The following is a 17,500-nucleotide window of genomic DNA, read 5'->3' as shown; positions in this document are numbered from 1 at the left end:
AGAATAACAGATACCCGGGAGTGAGTTACAGGCTGGAATCTAATCGAGGGGTTCGGGGGATTTATATATAGAATAACAGATACCAGGAATTGAGTTACAGGCTGGAATCTAATCGAGGGGTTCGGGGCGTTTATATATAGAATAACAGATACCCGGGAGTGAGTTACAGGCTGGAATCTAATCGAGGGGTTCGGGGGGGTTTATATATAGAATAACAGATACCCGGGAGTGAGTTACAGGCTGGAATCTAATCGAGGGGTTCGGGGGGTTTATATATAGAATAACAGATACCCGGGAGTGAGTTACAGACTAGAATCTAATCGAGGGGTTCGGGGGGTTTATATATAGAATAACAGATACCCGGGAGTGAGGTACAGGCTGGAATCTAATCGAGGGGTTCGGGGTTTATATATAGAATAACAGATACCCGGGAGTGAGTTACAGGCTGGAATCTAAACGAGGGGTTCGGGGGGTTTATATTTAGAATAACAGATACCCGGGAGTGAGTTCCAAGCTGGAATCTAATCGAGGGGTTCGGGGGGTTTATATATAGAATAACAGATACCCGGGAGTGAGTTACAGGCTGGAATCTAATCGAGGGGTTCGGGGGGGGTTTATATATAGAATAACAGATACCGGGGATTGAGGTACAGGCTGGAATCTAATCGAGGGGTTCGGGGGGGTTTATATATAGAATAACAGATACCCAGGAGTGAGTTACAGGCTGGAATCTAATCGAGGGGTTCGGGGGGTTTATATGCAGAATAACAGATACCCGGGAGTGAGTTACAGGCTGGAATCTAATCGAGGGGTTCGGGGGGGTTTATATACAGAATAACAGATACCCGGGAGTGAGTTACAGGCTGGAATCTAATCGAGGTGTTCGGGGGGGTTTATATATAGAATAGCAGATACCCGGGAGTGAGTTACAGGCTGGAATCTAATCGAGGGGTTCGGGGGTGTTTATATATAGAATAACAGATACTCGGGAGTGAGTTACAGGCTGGAATCTAATCGAGGGGTTCGGGGGGTTTATATATAGAATAACAGATACCCGGGAGTGAGTTACAGGCTGGAATCTAATCGAGGGGTTCGGGGGGTTTATATATAGAATAACAGATACCCGGGAGTGAGTTACAGGCTGGAATCTAATCGAGGGGTTTGGGGGATTTATATATAGAATAACAGATACCGGGAATTGAGTTACAGGCTGGAATCTAATCGAGGGGTTCGGGGGGTTTATATATAGAATAACAGATACCCGGGAGTGAGTTACAGGCTGGAATCTAATCGAGGGGTTCGGGGGGGTTTATATATAGAATAACAGATACCCGGGAGTGAGTTACAGGCTGGAATCTAATCGAGGGGTTCGGGAGGTTTTTTATAGAATAACAGATACCCGGGAGTGAGTTACAGACTAGAATCTAATCGAGGGGTTCGGGGGGTTTATATATAGAATAACAGATACCCGGGAGTGAGTTACAGGCTGGAATCTAATCGAGGGGTTCGGGGGGTTTATATATAGAATAACAGATACCCGGGAGTGAGGTACAGGCTGGAATCTAATCAAGGGGTTCAGGGGATTTTATATATATAATAACAGATACCCGGGAGTGAGTTACAGGCTGGAATCTAATCGAGGGGTTCGGGGGGTTTATATATAGAATAACAGATACCCGAGAGCGAGTTACAGGCTGGAATCGAATCGAGGGGTTCGGGGGTTTATATATAGAATAACAGATACCCGGGAGTGAGTTACAGGCTGGAATCTAATCGAGGGGTTCGGGGGGGTTTATATATAGAATAACAGATACCCGGGAGTGAGTTACAGGCTGGAATCTAATCGAGGAGTTCGGGGGGTTTATATATAGAATAACAGGTACCTGGGAGTGAGTTGCAGGCTGGAATCTAATCGAGGGGTTCGGGGGTTTATATATAGAATAACAGATACCCGGGAGTGAGTTACAGACTGGAATCTAATTGAGGGATTCGGGGGTTTATATATAGAATAACGGATACCCGGGAGTGAGTTACAGACTGGAATCTAATCGAGGGGTTCGGGGGGTTTATATATAGAATAACAGATACCCGGGAGTGAGTTACAGGCTGGAATCTAATCGAGGGGTTCGGGTGGTTTATATATAGAATAACAGATACCCGGGAGTGAGTTACAGGCTGGAATCTAATCGGGGGGTTCGGGGGTTTATATATAGAATAACAGATACCCGGGAGTGAGTTACAGGCTGGAATCTAATTGAGGGGTTCGGGGGTTTATATATAGAATAACTGATACCCGGGAGTGAGTTACAGGCTGGAATCTAATCGAGGGGTTCGGGGGGTTTATATATAGAATAACAGATACCCGGGAGTGAGTTACAGGCTGGAATCTAATCGAGGGGTTCGGGGGGTTTATATATAGAATAAGAGATACCCGGGAGTGAGTTACAGGCTGGAATCTAATCGAGGGGTTCGGGGGATTTATATATAGAATAACAGATACCAGGAATTGAGTTACAGGCTGGAATCTAATCGAGGGGTTCGGGGCGTTTATATATAGAATAACAGATACCCGGGAGTGAGTTACAGGCTGGAATCTAATCGAGGGGTTCGGGGGGGTTTATATATAGAATAACAGATACCCGGGAGTGAGTTACAGGCTGGAATCTAATCGAGGGGTTCGGGGGGTTTATATATAGAATAACAGATACCCGGGAGTGAGTTACAGACTAGAATCTAATCGAGGGGTTCGGGGGGTTTATATATAGAATAACAGATACCCGGGAGTGAGGTACAGGCTGGAATCTAATCGAGGGGTTCGGGGTTTATATATAGAATAACAGATACCCGGGAGTGAGTTACAGGCTGGAATCTAATCGAGGGGTTCGGGGGGTTTATATATAGAATAACAGATACCCGGGAGTGAGTTACAGGCTGGAATCTAATCGAGGGGTTCGGGGGGTTTATATATAGAATAACAGATACCCGGGAGTGAGTTACAGGCTGGAATCTAAACGAGGGGTTCGGGGGGTTTATATTTAGAATAACAGATACCCGGGAGTGAGTTCCAAGCTGGAATCTAATCGAGGGGTTCGGGGGGTTTATATATAGAATAACAGATACCCGGGAGTGAGTTACAGGCTGGAATCTAATCGAGGGGTTCGGGGGGGGTTTATATATAGAATAACAGATACCGGGGATTGAGGTACAGGCTGGAATCTAATCGAGGGGTTCGGGGGGGTTTATATATAGAATAACAGATACCCAGGAGTGAGTTACAGGCTGGAATCTAATCGAGGGGTTCGGGGGGTTTATATATAGAATAACTGATACCCGGGTGTGAGTTACAGGCTGGAATCTATTCGAGGGGTTTATATATAGAATAACAGATACCCGGGAGTGAGTTACAGGCTGGAATCTAATCGAGGGGTTCGGGGGGGTTTATATACAGAATAACAGATACCCGGGAGTGAGTTACAGGCTGGAATCTAATCGAGGTGTTCGGGGGGGTTTATATATAGAATAGCAGATACCCGGGAGTGAGTTACAGGCTGGAATCTAATCGAGGGGTTCGGGGGTGTTTATATATAGAATAACAGATACTCGGGAGTGAGTTACAGGCTGGAATCTAATCGAGGGGTTCGGGGGGTTTATATATAGAATAACAGATACCCGAGAGCGAGTTACAGGCTGGAATCGAATCGAGGGGTTCGGGGGTTTATATATAGAATAACAGATACCCGGGAGTGAGTTACAGGCTGGAATCTAATCGAGGGGTTCGGGGGGGTTTATATATAGAATAACAGATACCCGGGAGTGAGTTACAGGCTGGAATCTAATCGAGGAGTTCGGGGGGTTTATATATAGAATAACAGGTACCTGGGAGTGAGTTGCAGGCTGGAATCTAATCGAGGGGTTCGGGGGTTTATATATAGAATAACAGATACCCGGGAGTGAGTTACAGACTGGAATCTAATTGAGGGATTCGGGGGTTTATATGTAGAATAACGGATACCCGGGAGTGAGTTACAGACTGGAATCTAATCGAGGGGTTCGGGGGGTTTATATATAGAATAACAGATACCCGGGAGTGAGTTACAGGCTGGAATCTAATCGAGGGGTTCGGGTGGTTTATATATAGAATAACAGATACCCGGGAGTGAGTTACAGGCTGGAATCTAATCGGGGGGTTCGGGGGTTTATATATAGAATAACAGATACCCGGGAGTGAGTTACAGGCTGGAATCTAATTGAGGGGTTCGGGGGTTTATATATAGAATACCAGATACCCGGGAGTGAGTTACAGGCTGGAATCTAATCGAGGGGTTCGGGGGGTTTATATATAGAATAACAGAAACCCGGGAGTGAGTTACAGGCTGGAATCTAATCGAGGGGTTCGGGGGGGTTTATATATAGAATAACAGATACCCGGGAGTGAGTTACAGGCTGGAATCTAATCGAGGGGTTCGGGGGGGATTATATATAGAATAACAGATACCCGGGAGTGAGTTACAGGCTGGAATCTAATCGAGGGGTTCGGGGGGGTTTATATATAGAATAACAGATACCCGGGAGTGAGTTACAGGCTGGAATCTAATCGGGGGGTTCGGGGGTTTATATATAGAATAACAGATACCCGGGAGTGAGTTACAGGCTGGAATCTAATTGAGGGGTTCGGGGGGGTTTATATATAGAATAACGGATACCCGGGAGTGAGTTACAGGCTGGAATCTAATCGAGGGGTTCGGGGGTTTATATATAGAATACCAGATACCCGGGAGTGAGTTACAGGCTGGAATCTAATCGAGAGGTTCGGGGGGTTTATATATAGAATAACGGATACCCGGGAGTGAGTTACAGGCTGGAATCTAATCGAGGGGTTCGGGGTGGTTTAAATATAGAATAACAGATACCCGGGAGTGAGTTACAGGCTGGAATCTAATCGAGGAGTTCGGGGGGTTTATATTTAGAATAACAGATACCCGGGAGTGAGGTACAGGCTGGAATCCAATCGAGGGGTTCGGGGGTGGTTTATATATAGAATAACAGATACCCGGGAGTGCGTTACAGGCTGGAATCTAATCGAGGGGTTCGGGGGGTTTATATATAGAATAACGGATACCCGGGAGTAAGTTACAGGCTGGAATCTAGTCGAGGGGTTCGGGGGAGTTTATATATAGAATAACAGATACCCGGGAGTGAGTTACAGGCTGGAATCTAATCGAGGGGTTCGGGGGAGTTTATATATAGAATAACAGATACCCGGGAGTGAGTTACAGGCTGGAATCTAATCGAGGTGTTCGAGGGATTTATATATAGAATAACAGATACCCGGGAGTGAGTTACAGGCTGGAATCTAATCGAGGGGTTTGGAGGGGGTTTATATATGGAATAACAGATACCCGGGAGTGAGTTACAGGCTGGAGTCTAATCGAGGGGTTCGGGGGTTTATAATCTCGACTGACACTCCAGTGCAGTACTGAGGGAGCGCAGCACTGTCGGAGGGGCAGTACTGAGGGAGCTCCGCAATGTCGGACGGGCGGTACTGAGGGAGTGCCGCACTGTCGGAGGGGCGGTACTGAGGGAGCGCCGCACTGTCGGAGGGGCGGTACTGAGGGAGCACCGCACTGTCGGAGGGGCGGTACTGAGGGAGCGCCGCACTGTCGGAGGGGCGGTCCTGGGGGAGCGCCGCACTGTCGCAGGAACCGTCTTTCGGATGAGACGTTAAACTGAGGCCCCGTCTGCCCTCTGAGGTGGGCATAAAAGATCCCACGGCCACTATTTCGAAGAAGAGCAGGGGGAGATCTCCCCAGTGTCCTGGGGCCAATATTTATCCCTCAACCAACATCACTAGAACATTGCTGTTTGTGGGAGCTTGCTGTGCGCAATTTGGCTGCCGCGTTTCCTACATTACAACAGTGACCACATTTCAAAAGTACTTCATTGGCTGTGAAGTGCTTTGGGACGTCCTGAGGTGGGGAAAGTCGCTGGAGAAACGCGAGTCTGTCTTTCTGATGTGTTGCTGTTGGTGCAAGGGAGACGAGGTGGTCTCGGCACCAGGGGCAGGCCCTCTAACTCACTCCCTGGGCTCTCTCTCTCTCTCCCAGATCTCGCTATGAAGAGTAAGTCACTGCTCCTGGTGGTGGCTGTCCTGGCACTCCTGGTCTCCCTGGCTGCCGAGGGTGAGGCTGGGGTGAGTTTCCATCCAAGGCCCAAGGCGAAGAGCAACAATGGCAGCGGCAACACCAGGGTGAGCACTCCGTCCAATCGCCAAGCGCGGTGGCACCGGTAGGTGGGGCGGGGGGGGGGGGCGGGCGTCGGACTTGGTCAGATGGGCAGAACAGCGGCAAATGCAATTCAATCCAGAGAAGTGTGAGGTAATGCATTTGGGAAGGGCTAACAAAGCATGGGAATACACAATAAATGGTAGGACACTGAGAAGTGTAGAGGATCAGCGGGACCTTGGTGTGCATGTCCACAGATCCCTGAAGGTAGCAGGCCAGGTAGATAAGGTGGTTAAGAAGACATATGGGATACTTGCCTTCATTAGCCGAGGCATAGAATACAAGAGCAGGGAGGTTATGATGGAGCTGTCCAAAACGCTAGTTAGGCCACAGCTGGAGTACTGTGTGCAGTTCTGGTCGCCACACTATAGGGAGGATGTGATTGCATTGGAGAGGGTGCAGAGGAGATTCACCAGGATGTTACCTGGGCTGGAGCGCTTCAGCTATGAAGAGAGACTGGACAGGCTGGGGTTGTTTTCCTTAGAGCAGAGAAGGCTGAGGGGGGACCTGATTGAGGTGTACAAAATTATGAGGGGCATAGATAGGGTAGATAGAAAGGAACTTTTCCCCTTAGTAGAGGGGTCAATAACCAGGGGGCATAGTTTCAAGGTAAGGGGCAGGAAGTTTAGAGGGGATTTGAGGAAAAACTTTTTCACCCAGAGGGTGGTTGGAATCTGGAACTCACTGCCTGAAAGGGTGGTAGAGGCAGGAACCCTCGCAACATTCAAGAAGCATTTGGATGAGCACTTGAAACGCCACAGCATACAAGGCTACGGACCAAGTGCTGGAAAATGGGATTAGAATAGACAGGGCTTGATGGCCAGCGCGGACACGATGGGCCGAAGGGCCTCTTTCTGTGCTGTATAACTCTATCACTCTATGACTATCTCCTCCTCCTTTAAGAGGCTCCAGAAAACCCAATTCTTTGGCCAAGCTTTTAGCTACCCCTCCTCTGGCTCGCTGTCCGTATTAGTCGGATTCCGCCTCTGTGAAGCCCTTTGGAACGTTTGTCTGCGTCGGAGGCGCTACTTAAATTTAAGTAGTTGCCGATCGGATGATCTTAAATTACTGCCCCTTCCGTTAGTGTCTGGATGAGCGGCCAGAACAGTCTCTCTATTTGCCCGTCGGGTGTCTACGCGGGTTGCCCCTCAACGCTCTCTCCCCTCAGCTTGTCCAACCAACGCCTACAAAGGTTCAGCCCCTACGCGGTGAGGTCTAACGCGGTCTGCTTCCTTCCATCGCAGAAATCAAGCACCAAGCGTAGAGTCTATGATGACGTCGTGCTCCAGACTGAGGGGGAGCGCAGCAACTCTGCCGTTACGCAGGTGAGTTTCCACCCCTACGCAGAAAAATGCGCCGATCCGCCCCGTAATTTAGAACACAAGAACATCAGAATTAGGAGCGGGAGTCGGGCGTACGGCCCCGCAAGCCTGCTCCGCCATTCAATGAGATCATGGGTTGATCTTCGACCTCAATTCCACGTTCCCGCCCGATACTCGATTCCCCTAGAGTCCAAAAATCTCTCGATCTCAGCCTTGAATATACTCGACGACTGAGCCTCCACAGCCCTCTGGGGCAGAGAATTCCAAAGATTCACCGCCCTCTGAGTGAAGAAATTCCTCCTCATCTCAGTCCTGAATGGCCGACCCCTTATCCTGAGACTGTGACCCCTGGTTCGAGACTCTCCAGCCAGGGGGGAAACAGCCTCTCAGCGTCTACCCTGTCAATCCCCCCTCAGAATCTTATATGTTTCAATGTGATCACCTCTCATTCTTCTAAACTCCAGAGAGTATACGGCCACGTGATCCATTGGTGAAATACCCAAACCCATACTGTCCATCAATAAAGAACCCCAATGTACACGGCCCCCCCTGGATCCCATAACCCGTCCTGCTCCTTCACAGATTCAGTAGGAGTGGGCCTTTGGCGTAGCGGTAGCATCCCCGCTGCTGGGCCAGAAGGCGTAGGGTTTCGAACCTCGCTCCAGACAGTCCCGGCAAGTGGAGTCGGAGCTCCGGCTCTAAATTCTGGGTTGACATCCAGCGGGATACTTGCGTCCGTGGGTGTGGGTGGCCCCCCCACCTCGTATGGGTTGTGGGAGCCCGTAAAACCCTCCCACCATTAGGACTAACCACCCTAATGGCTGGTACGAAGATGGTTACGGTCACGGAAGGAGCGTTAATCGCGGCCAGAAATCCTTCCACCACTTCATACAGTTCCCCAAAGGGAACAGTGTGAAGACACGTACGACGACGACAGATTGTGTGTGTTTGTCACCAATGTTGGGATGTATTCCAGGTGGAGCTACCTTCCGAGCTGGGACTCGGGCTGAGCGAGGCGGACTCGAAGCAGTACGGGGAGCTGCTGGTGCAGATGTTAAATGACCTGCTGGGATCAGGGGGTGAGTCCAACCATGCGCACTTTCTTCACCCTCACTCTGCCTCTCCTGCAGACAGGCACTGACTCTCGAGATTTGGTTCCAATGGGTGCCTGTGGCCTCGTGCATCTGTCATTTTGTGTGTCAGGTTGAATGGGCTACTTCACCGTGACAGCCACTCTCAGATTCTTCCCTCGTCTCCTGGGATTATGTGCATCACAAGGCCCAAGGGCAGCAGGACTCATTTTCCTTGACTATGTCTCATCTACCCCCTGCTTTTCTTTTAAGCAATTTACAGTCAATTCCACAGATGCTTCCCTCTTGCATGCGCGCTGGTCTCAGCTCCTGGTCCACCAACGCCTCGATTTAAAAATTCTCAACGTTGCCTTCAAATCCTTCGCCCCCTATCTCTGCAACCTCCTCCAGCCCCACAACCCGCCGAGATCTCTGCGCTCCTCCAATTCTGGCCTCTTGAGCATCCCCCGATTTTAATCGCTCCGCCATTGGCGGCCGTGCCTTCAGCCGCCAGGGCCCCCGAGCTCTGGAATTCCCTCCCTAAACCTCTCCGCCTCTCTCTCTCCTCCTTTAAGATGCTCCTTAAAACCACCTTTGACCAAGCTTTTGTGGCTCATAAAATCATAGAATGGTTACAGCACAGGAGGAGGCCATTCGGCCCGTGCCGGCTCTCTGCAGGAGCACTTCAGCAAGTCCCGCTTCCCCGCCCTTTCCCCGAAGCCCTGCAAATTTTTCCTTCGGGTACTTCTCCAATTCTCTTTTGAAAGCCACGATTGAGTCTGCCTCCACTGCCCTCTCAGTCAGTGCATTCCAGATCCTAACCACTCGCTGTGTAAAAAAGTTTTCCCTCCTGTCGTCTTTGGTTCTTCTGCTAATCACCTTAAATCTGTGTCCTCTGGTTCTCGACCCTTCCGCCAATGGGAAGAGTTTCCATAGATAGGATATAGGGCACAGAAACAGGCTATTCAGCCCAACCAGTCCATGCCGGTGTTTATGCTCCACTCGCGCCTCCTCCCGTCTTTCCTCATCTAAATCTATCAGTATAACCCTCTATTCCCTTCTCCCTCATGTGCTTGTCCAGCTTCCCCTTAAAGGCATCTATACTATTCGCTTCAACCACTCCCTGTGGCAGCGAGTTCCACATTCTCACCACTCTCTGGGGAAAGAAGTTTCTCCTGAATTCCCTATTGGATTTCTTGGTGACTATCTTATATTGACGGCCTCTAGTTATGCTCTTCCCCACAAGTGGAAACACTCTCTCTGTATCCACTCTATCGAAACCTTTCATTTTAAAGACCTCTATTAGGTCACCCCTCAGCCTTTTTTCAAGAGAAAAGAGACCCAGCCTGTTCATCCTTTCCCGATATGTATACCCTTGCATTCCTGGTATCATCCTTGTAAATCTTCCCTGCACCCTCTCCAGTGCCTCTATATCCTTTTTATAATATGGCGACCAGAACTGTACGCAGTACTCCAAGTGTGGTCTAACCAAGGTTCGATACAGGTTTAGCATAACTTCCCTACTTTTCAATTCTATCCCTCTAGAAATAAACCCTAGTGCTTGGTTTGCTTTTTTATGGCCTTGCTAACCTATGTCGATACTGTTAGTGATTTGTGTATTTGTACTCCGAGATCCCTTTGTTCCTCTACCCCACCTAGACTCACACCCTCCAAGTGATAAGTGACCTCCCTATTCTTCCTACCACAATGTCATACCTCACATTTATCTGTGTTGAACTTCAATTATTTGCCCATTCTGCAAGTTTATTAATGTCCTCCTGTAACTTGTTGCAATCCTCCTCAGTATTGACTATCCCCCCCCAATAAGAAGTAGGAGCAGGAGTAGGCTATGCAGCCCCTCGGGCCTGCTCCGCCATTCAATAGGATCATGGCTGGTATCATACACAAATTGAGAAATTGTGATTCCCAAGTCTAAATCGTTCATGTAAATTGTGAACAGCAGTGGTCCCAGCCCTGATCCTTGCAGAACACCACCACCCACCTTCTGCCCTTGTGAATAGCTACCCTTTACTCCCACTCTCTGCTTTCTGTCCTGAAGCCAGCCAGCAATTCATTCTGCTACCTGTCCCCTGACTCCGCACTCTCTGACCTTGTTCAGCAGTCTATCATGGGGCACCTTATCGAAGGCCTTTTGAAAATCTAGATATATTACATCTACTGCATTGCCCTTGTCTACTCTGTGCTGTATCGTTCTATGATTCCTGCTCTCTGGTGCGTTTGCTTAAGTTTGTTCTATGTTTTGCCTCCAGGCGAAGAAAACTAAATTCCTTCGGTTTCCGACAATCCCGCTGCAGCGCCCGCACTCTACAGGGTGAGCTGGAGCACGGAGCCTTAACCAGATGTGTTTTGTTCCCTTTCTGTACTTGTACCGCTAATAAATAAAAACAGAATCTGTCGCTGACTCTCCGCAGCAGTTTCCTAGAGCTTCAAACAATTGTCAAAAGCACCGAGGTTTCGATTTCTTTGTGAGTAACGTTCTCCCACCGGCCGCGGGCTTTGGCTCACGCTCGGGAAAGGGCCGAACTAGGAATCCAGGTGTTGGGGAATTGCATTTCTGGTTAGTAAATACAAATTCAGCACAAGACGCCGTCTCCGTACTCACATTCGCACGGCCTGTGCATGTGAACGTTAGCATTCTACCAGCAATCACACGAAAAGGTTAAGACGAAAAGCAGAGCGTGCGAGTGTATGTTCATCGTGGCCAGCGCTGCACTCCCTCGTTTACTGAATGATGGTAGATGTTATAAACATAGGGTTCTGAGGGGGGGGATGGACAGGGTAGATGCTGAGAGGCTGTTTCCCCCTGACGCGAGAGTCTAGAACCAGGGGTCACAGTCTCAGGATAAGGGGTCGGCCATTTCGGACTGAGATGAGGAATTTCTTCACTCAGAGGGCGGTGAATCTTTGGAATTCTCTGCCCCAGAGGGCTGTGGAGGCTCAGTCGTTGAGTCTATTCAAGGCTGAGATCGAGAGATTTTTGGACTCGAGGGGAATCGAGGGATCGGGCGGGAGAGTGGAGTTGAGGTCGATGATCAGCCGTGATCTCACTGAATGGCGGAGCAGGCTCGAGGGGCCGAATGGCCGACTCCTGCTCCTCATTCTTCTGTTTGTTAAGGGGTACGGTAGCATAGTGGTTAGGTTACTGGACTAGTAATCCAGAGGCCTGCACTGATGATCCAGAGACGTGAGTTCAGATCCCACCACAGCAGCTGGGGAATTTAAATTCAGTTAATTAAATAAATCTGGATTAAAAAGCTAGTATCAATAATGGTGACCTTGAAACTACCGGATTGTTGTAAAAACCCATCTTGTTCACTAAGGAAATACGTGACTATATGTGACTCCAGACCCACAGGAGTGTGGTTGACTCTGAAATGGCCGAGCGAGACACTCTGTTGTACCAAACCACTGCTGACAAAGTCAGCGCTGTGGGAGCACCTTCACCACACGGGACTGCAGCGGTTCAAGCAGGCGGCTCACCACCACTTTTGAGGGCGATTAGGAATGGGCAATAAATGTTGGGCCTTGCCAGCGACGGCCAGATCCCGTCAACGAGTAAATAAAAAGTGTTTAAGATAATATAAGAGATTATCAAAAGGGAATTGGGAAAATGTGGGACTGATTGGAGAGCTCTTTCAAAGGGCCGGCACAGGCACAATGGGCCGAATGGCCTCCTTCTGTGCGGTAAGATTCTATACAGATTATCTGGTCATTATCACATTGCTGTTTGTGGGAGCTTGCTGTGCGCAAATTGGTTGCCACGTTTCCAACATCACAACAGTGACCACACTTCAAAAAAAAAGGATTTCATTGGCTGTAAAGCGCTTACCGATGTCCCGAGACCATGAAAGATGCTATATAAATGTGAGTCTTTCTTTACATTGTGTGAGTGTATTAAGGTGCTTTCTATTAATATTAGGGCATGTGGCTAAAACAGTGTCACACCTGTACCTAGACATCTCGCTTATCGACGGGAAATTAAGACGGTAGCAGGGACGGGGCATAAACAGCCAAGCCCGATTCCATCCCCAGTCATTCAAAACACTGGTTAAAATTTAAAATAAAAATCTTGTACCAGAGACGGGAATTTGACTCGTTTGGTTACGGGCACCCCCCAAGGGTAGCGGGACTCACCCGCCAGAACTTTCCCATCTCTTAAATCAATGGGTTGGCCCTGACACGAGTGTTATCTCCCCCTCCTCCCCATCAACCCCAGGCTGGGGATTTGTCCCGCAGAACGGCAACGACCGTGGCATTTACAATTCCCCGCGCGCTTTTAATAAAAAAAACTTTTTTTTTTTAATATAAAAACATCTGTGGTTTAAAAATACAAACGCGAAATGAGAGGTTGCACGGCTCACGGACACGATGAAAACTTGCACGGTTAAGAGTTACGCCGTGATTGCCACGATGTGCGAAGGTGGTTGGTTGGTCCGGTCGCTTGGGCCGGGGTGCGGCTCTGGCAGTCAGTCCACCGGCAGGTCCTTCTGAAGGAGACACACCCACGGCGTCGACGCAGAACCCCTCTTTCCCCCGTCTCAGCGCGTCCCCTTCATCAGGCCTCCTCGCTCAGACTTGATCACTGAGAGGAACAGTTGGTTGCTGCGACGCCACTGGACGTCCCTTCGCCGTGCGCTTCGAGTTAAAGTGTTTATCGACGGCTTCGCCCGAGACTAGTGGCGCGGGCCGGGAGCAGGAACTCCATTATCGTTCTCTCAGTCAAAGTCATCGCTCTCCTCCGGGGCTCGCTGCTCCACGCTCGACCAGATCCCTGAGAAGAAAAAGAAAATCTTTGTAGACGTCTCTCTGAGAACAGCGCACGCTTACCTCACATTTACACCAACAACTTGCATTTATTCGGCGCCTTTAACGTCGTAAAATGTCCCAAGGCGCTTCACGGGAACGATCATCAATCAATTTGACACCGAGCCACATAAGGAGGTATTAGGACAGGATGAGCAAAAGCTGGGTCAGAGGTCGGTTTTAAAGAGCGTCTTAGTATAATGTGGGGAAATGTGAGGTTATTCACTTTGGCAGGAAGATTAGAAAAACTGAATATTTTTTAAATGGTGAGAAACTTTCAAATGTTTGGTGTTCAGAGAGATTTGGGTGTCCTCGTGCAAGAAACACAGAAAGCGAGCATGCAGGTACAGCAAGCAATAAGGACGGCAAATGGCATGTTGGCCTTTATTGCAAGGGGGCTTGGAGTATAAGAGTGAGGAAGTCTTGCTACAATTGTACAGGGCCTTGGTGAGACCACACCTGGAGTACTGGGCACAGTTCTGGTCTCCTTATCTGAGGAAGGATATACTTGTCTTGGAGGCGGTGTAACGAAGGTTCACTAGATTGATTCCTGGGATGAGAGGGATTGTCCTATGAGGAGAGACTGAGTAGATTGGGCAGATACTCTCTGGAGTTTAGAAGAATGAGAGGTGATCTCATTGAAACATATCAGATTCTGAGGGGGGTGATTGACAGGGTAGATGCTGAGAGGCTGTTTCCCCCTGGCCGGAGAGTCTTGAACCAGGGGTCACAGTCTCCGGATAAGGGGTCGGCCATTGAGGACTGAGATGAGGAGGAATTTCTTCACTCAGAGGGCGGTGAATCTTTGGAATTCTCTGCCCCAGAGGGCTGTGGAGGCTCAGTCGTTGAGTAGATTCAAGGCTGAGATCGAGAGATTTTTGGACTCGAGGGGAATCGCAGGATCGGGCGGGAAAGTGGAGTTGAGGTCGATGATCAGCCGTGATCTTATTGAATGGCGGAGCAGGCTCGAGGGGCCGAATGGCCGACTCCTGCTCCTATTTCTTGTGTTCTTAAAGGAGGAGGTAGCGAGGCGGAGAGGTTTAGGGAGGGAATTCCAGAGCTCGGGGCCCAGGCGGCTGAAGGCACGGCCGCCAATGGTGGAGCGATGGAAATCGGGGGATGCGCGAGAGGCCAGAATTGGAGGAGCGCAGAGATCTCAGGGGGGCTGGAGGAGGTTACAGAGGTAGAGAGGGGGTGAGGGCCATGGAGGGATTTGAACAGTAGGATGCGAATTTTAAAATCGAGGCGTCGCCGGACTGGGAGCCGGTGTAGGTCAGCGAGCACAGTAAAACCTGTTCGCACAGCCTCCTCTCTGAGTCAGCAGGCTGCAGGTTCGAGCCCCCATACGTCCAGGGCTTGAGCCCACAATCTGGGCAGCACTGAGGGAGCACTCCAGCGCCTTTCAGACCAGTTGTTAACTCGAGGACCCGGCTGGACATTAGGTAGCCCACGGCACTTTTACAGAAGAGCAGGGAGTTTGCCAGGTGTTCTGGGACATCGTTCTTCCCTCAGCCACCATCATCAAAAAGGATTAGCCGGCAATCTGTTGTTTGCGAGATCTTGCTGTGCACAAAATGGCTCCTTTGACCAAGCTTTTGGTCGCCTGTCCGAATATCTCCTGATGTGGCTCGGTGTCAAATATTGTCTGATTTACGCCCTTGTGAAGCACCCTGGGACGTTTTACTACATTAAAGGCGCCGAATAAAGGTAGGTTTTTGAATTGGCCTAGATAACAACAGACACCGCACTTCAATGTAATTCATTTTAATTTGGCTCGTTTGAGAGACACGATTACATAAAATGCCCAGGGAACAGAATAGCCATTAAGAGATTAATTGGTCATTCACCTCACCGCTGATTGGGTGATTATCCTGTGCTCAAATGGGCTGCTGCTTTTGCCGACGTTACAACGACATCCACCCAAGAGGGTAGACGGGGCCTCGGTTTAATGTCTCATCCAAAAGACGGTACCTCCGACAGTGCGGCGCTCCCTCAGTACTGCCCCTCAGACAGTGCGGCACTCCCTCAGTACCGCCCCTCCGACAGTGCGGCGCTCCCTCAGTACCGCCCCTCCGACAGTGCGGCGCTCCCTCAGTACCGCCCCTCCGACAGTGCGGCGCTCCCTCAGTACCGCCCCTCAGACAGTGCGGCGCTCCCTCAGTACCGCCCCTCCGACAGTGCGGCGCTCCCTCAGTACTGCCCCTCAGACAGTGCGGCGCTCCCTCAGTACCGCCCCTCCGACAGTGCGGCGCTCCCTCAGTACCGCCCCTCAGACAGTGCGGCGCTCCCTCAGTACCGCCCCTCCGACAGTGCGGCGCTCCCTCAGTACTGCCCCTCCGACAGTGCGGCGCTCCCTCAGTACCGCCCCTCCGACAGTGCGACGCTCCCTCAGTACCGCCCCTCCGACAGTGCGGCACTCCCTCAGTACCGCCCATCCGACAGTGCGGCGCTCCCTCAGTACCGCCCCTCCGACAGTGCGGCGCTCCCTCAGGACCGCCCCTCCGACAGTGCGGCGCTCCCTCAGTACCGCCCCTCCGACAGTGCGGCTCTCCCTCAGTACCGCCCCTCTGACAGTGCGGCGCTCCCTCAGTACCGCCCCTCCGACAGTGCGGCGCTCCCTCAGTACCGCCCCTCCGACAGTGCGGCGCTCCCTCAGTACCGCCCCTCCGACAGTGCGGCGCTCCCTCAGTACCGCCCATCTGACAGTGCGGCGCTCCCTCAGTACCGCCCCTCCGACAGTGCGGCGCTCCCTCAGTACCGCCCCTCCGACAGTGCGGCTCTCCCTCAGTACTGCCCCTCCCACAGTGCGGCGCTCCCTCAGTACCGCCCCTCCGACAGTGCGGCTCTCCCTCAGTACTGCCCCTCCCACAGTGCGGCGCTCCCTCAGTACCGCCCCTCCGACAGTGCGGCGCTCCCTCAGTACCGCCCCTCCGACAGTGCGGCGGAGGCACCCTCAGTACTGCCCCTCCGACAGTGCGGCGCTCCCTCAGTACTGGTACTGGGAGTGTGTGGGGCTGGACTGTGGGGCTTGAATCTCTGGAGTGGGGACTCGAACCCACAACCTTCTTACTCAGAGGCGACACACACACACTCGCTCACACACACACACACACACACACACATATATAAAAGAGTAGAGAATACTGGAAAAACACGGCTGATCCGTTGGTGTCTGTGGTTAACATTTTGGGGAAATTCGGGAAATTCTCCCTCGGCCCTACCTTTAGCCGCCTCCCTCCCCCCCAGACACTGATGGACCTGCCCCTCGTCTCCCTCCACTGATCCCTGTCCCCTACCTTGCCCTGGAGTGGAGGAGAGCAGCTCACTGCTGTCGATCCGCCCCTCGTTATAAAGGGCAAACTGTTGCAGTATTTTCTGCTTCGCCGGGTTCATGACGATCTGCCGACTGGGTAAAGACGAATCTGTGTTGAAGGAAAGAAAGAAAGAAAGAAGTTTAGCAGCAGGTCTCCGTGGCACGAGCTGTAAAGAAGCCGAATCTGGCCGGGAGTCCGAGAATGGTGCAGCACATGAGGCCATTCCGCCCATCCCACCTGTACTGGCTCTTTGCAAGAACTGTTCAATGTCGTCCCACACCCGGCTTGTTCCCCTTAGCCCCTGCAAATTGGTCCTTTTCAAGTGTTTATCCAGCTCCCTTTTGAAGAGACGGAGACGGGAGAGGGCTGGAGACAGACAGAGAGAGAGAGAGAGAGGCTGGAGACAGAGAGAGAGAGAGAGAGAGTGAGAGAGAGAGAGAGGGCTGGAGACAGACAGAGAGAGAGAGAGAGAGAGAGGGATGGAGACAGACAGAGAGAGAGAGAGAGAGAGAGGGGGCTGGAGACAGACAGAGAGACAGACAGAGAGGAGGGATGGAGACAGACAGAGAGAGAGAGGGATGGAGACAGAGAGAGAGAGAGAGAGATGGAGACAGACAGACAGAGAGAGAGGGAGACAGACAGACAGAGAGGGGATTGGGAGGGAGAGAGAGACGGAGACGGAGACAGAC

The 17,500-nt window shown here is 50.9% G+C and overlaps 2 protein-coding genes across 2 annotated transcripts in view; one reads left to right on the top strand and one right to left on the bottom strand.

Moving 5' to 3' along the window:
• LOC147086661 (uncharacterized) overlaps window positions 1-11,095 on the top strand; it is a 730,919-nt gene extending 719,824 nt beyond the window's left edge. The window contains exons 2-5 of the mRNA XM_085978800.1: window positions 6,105-6,247; window positions 7,526-7,606; window positions 8,580-8,682; window positions 10,944-11,095. Coding sequence (XP_085834926.1) covers window positions 6,113-6,247; window positions 7,526-7,606; window positions 8,580-8,682; window positions 10,944-10,957 — 333 coding nt within the window. The 5' untranslated portion in view covers window positions 6,105-6,112 and the 3' untranslated portion in view covers window positions 10,958-11,095. The remainder of the gene's footprint in view (window positions 1-6,104; window positions 6,248-7,525; window positions 7,607-8,579; window positions 8,683-10,943) is intronic.
• A 1,345-nt stretch (window positions 11,096-12,440) lies between these two features.
• Window positions 12,441-17,500, bottom strand: part of irak1 (interleukin-1 receptor-associated kinase 1) — a 60,635-nt gene continuing 55,575 nt past the window's right edge. The window contains 2 exon segments of the mRNA XM_085978801.1: window positions 12,441-13,465; window positions 16,794-16,994. Coding sequence (XP_085834927.1) covers window positions 13,410-13,465; window positions 16,794-16,994 — 257 coding nt within the window. The 3' untranslated portion in view covers window positions 12,441-13,409.

The sequence above is a fragment of the Somniosus microcephalus genome, unplaced genomic scaffold (assembly GCF_052327205.1).
Source record: "Somniosus microcephalus isolate GS21.2 unplaced genomic scaffold, FLI_Smic_1.0 unresolved_chr7, whole genome shotgun sequence".
NCBI lineage: Eukaryota > Metazoa > Chordata > Chondrichthyes > Squaliformes > Somniosidae > Somniosus > Somniosus microcephalus.
The sequence above is the reverse complement of the archived record's forward strand: the minus strand, read 5'-3'. Positions and strand labels throughout refer to the sequence as shown.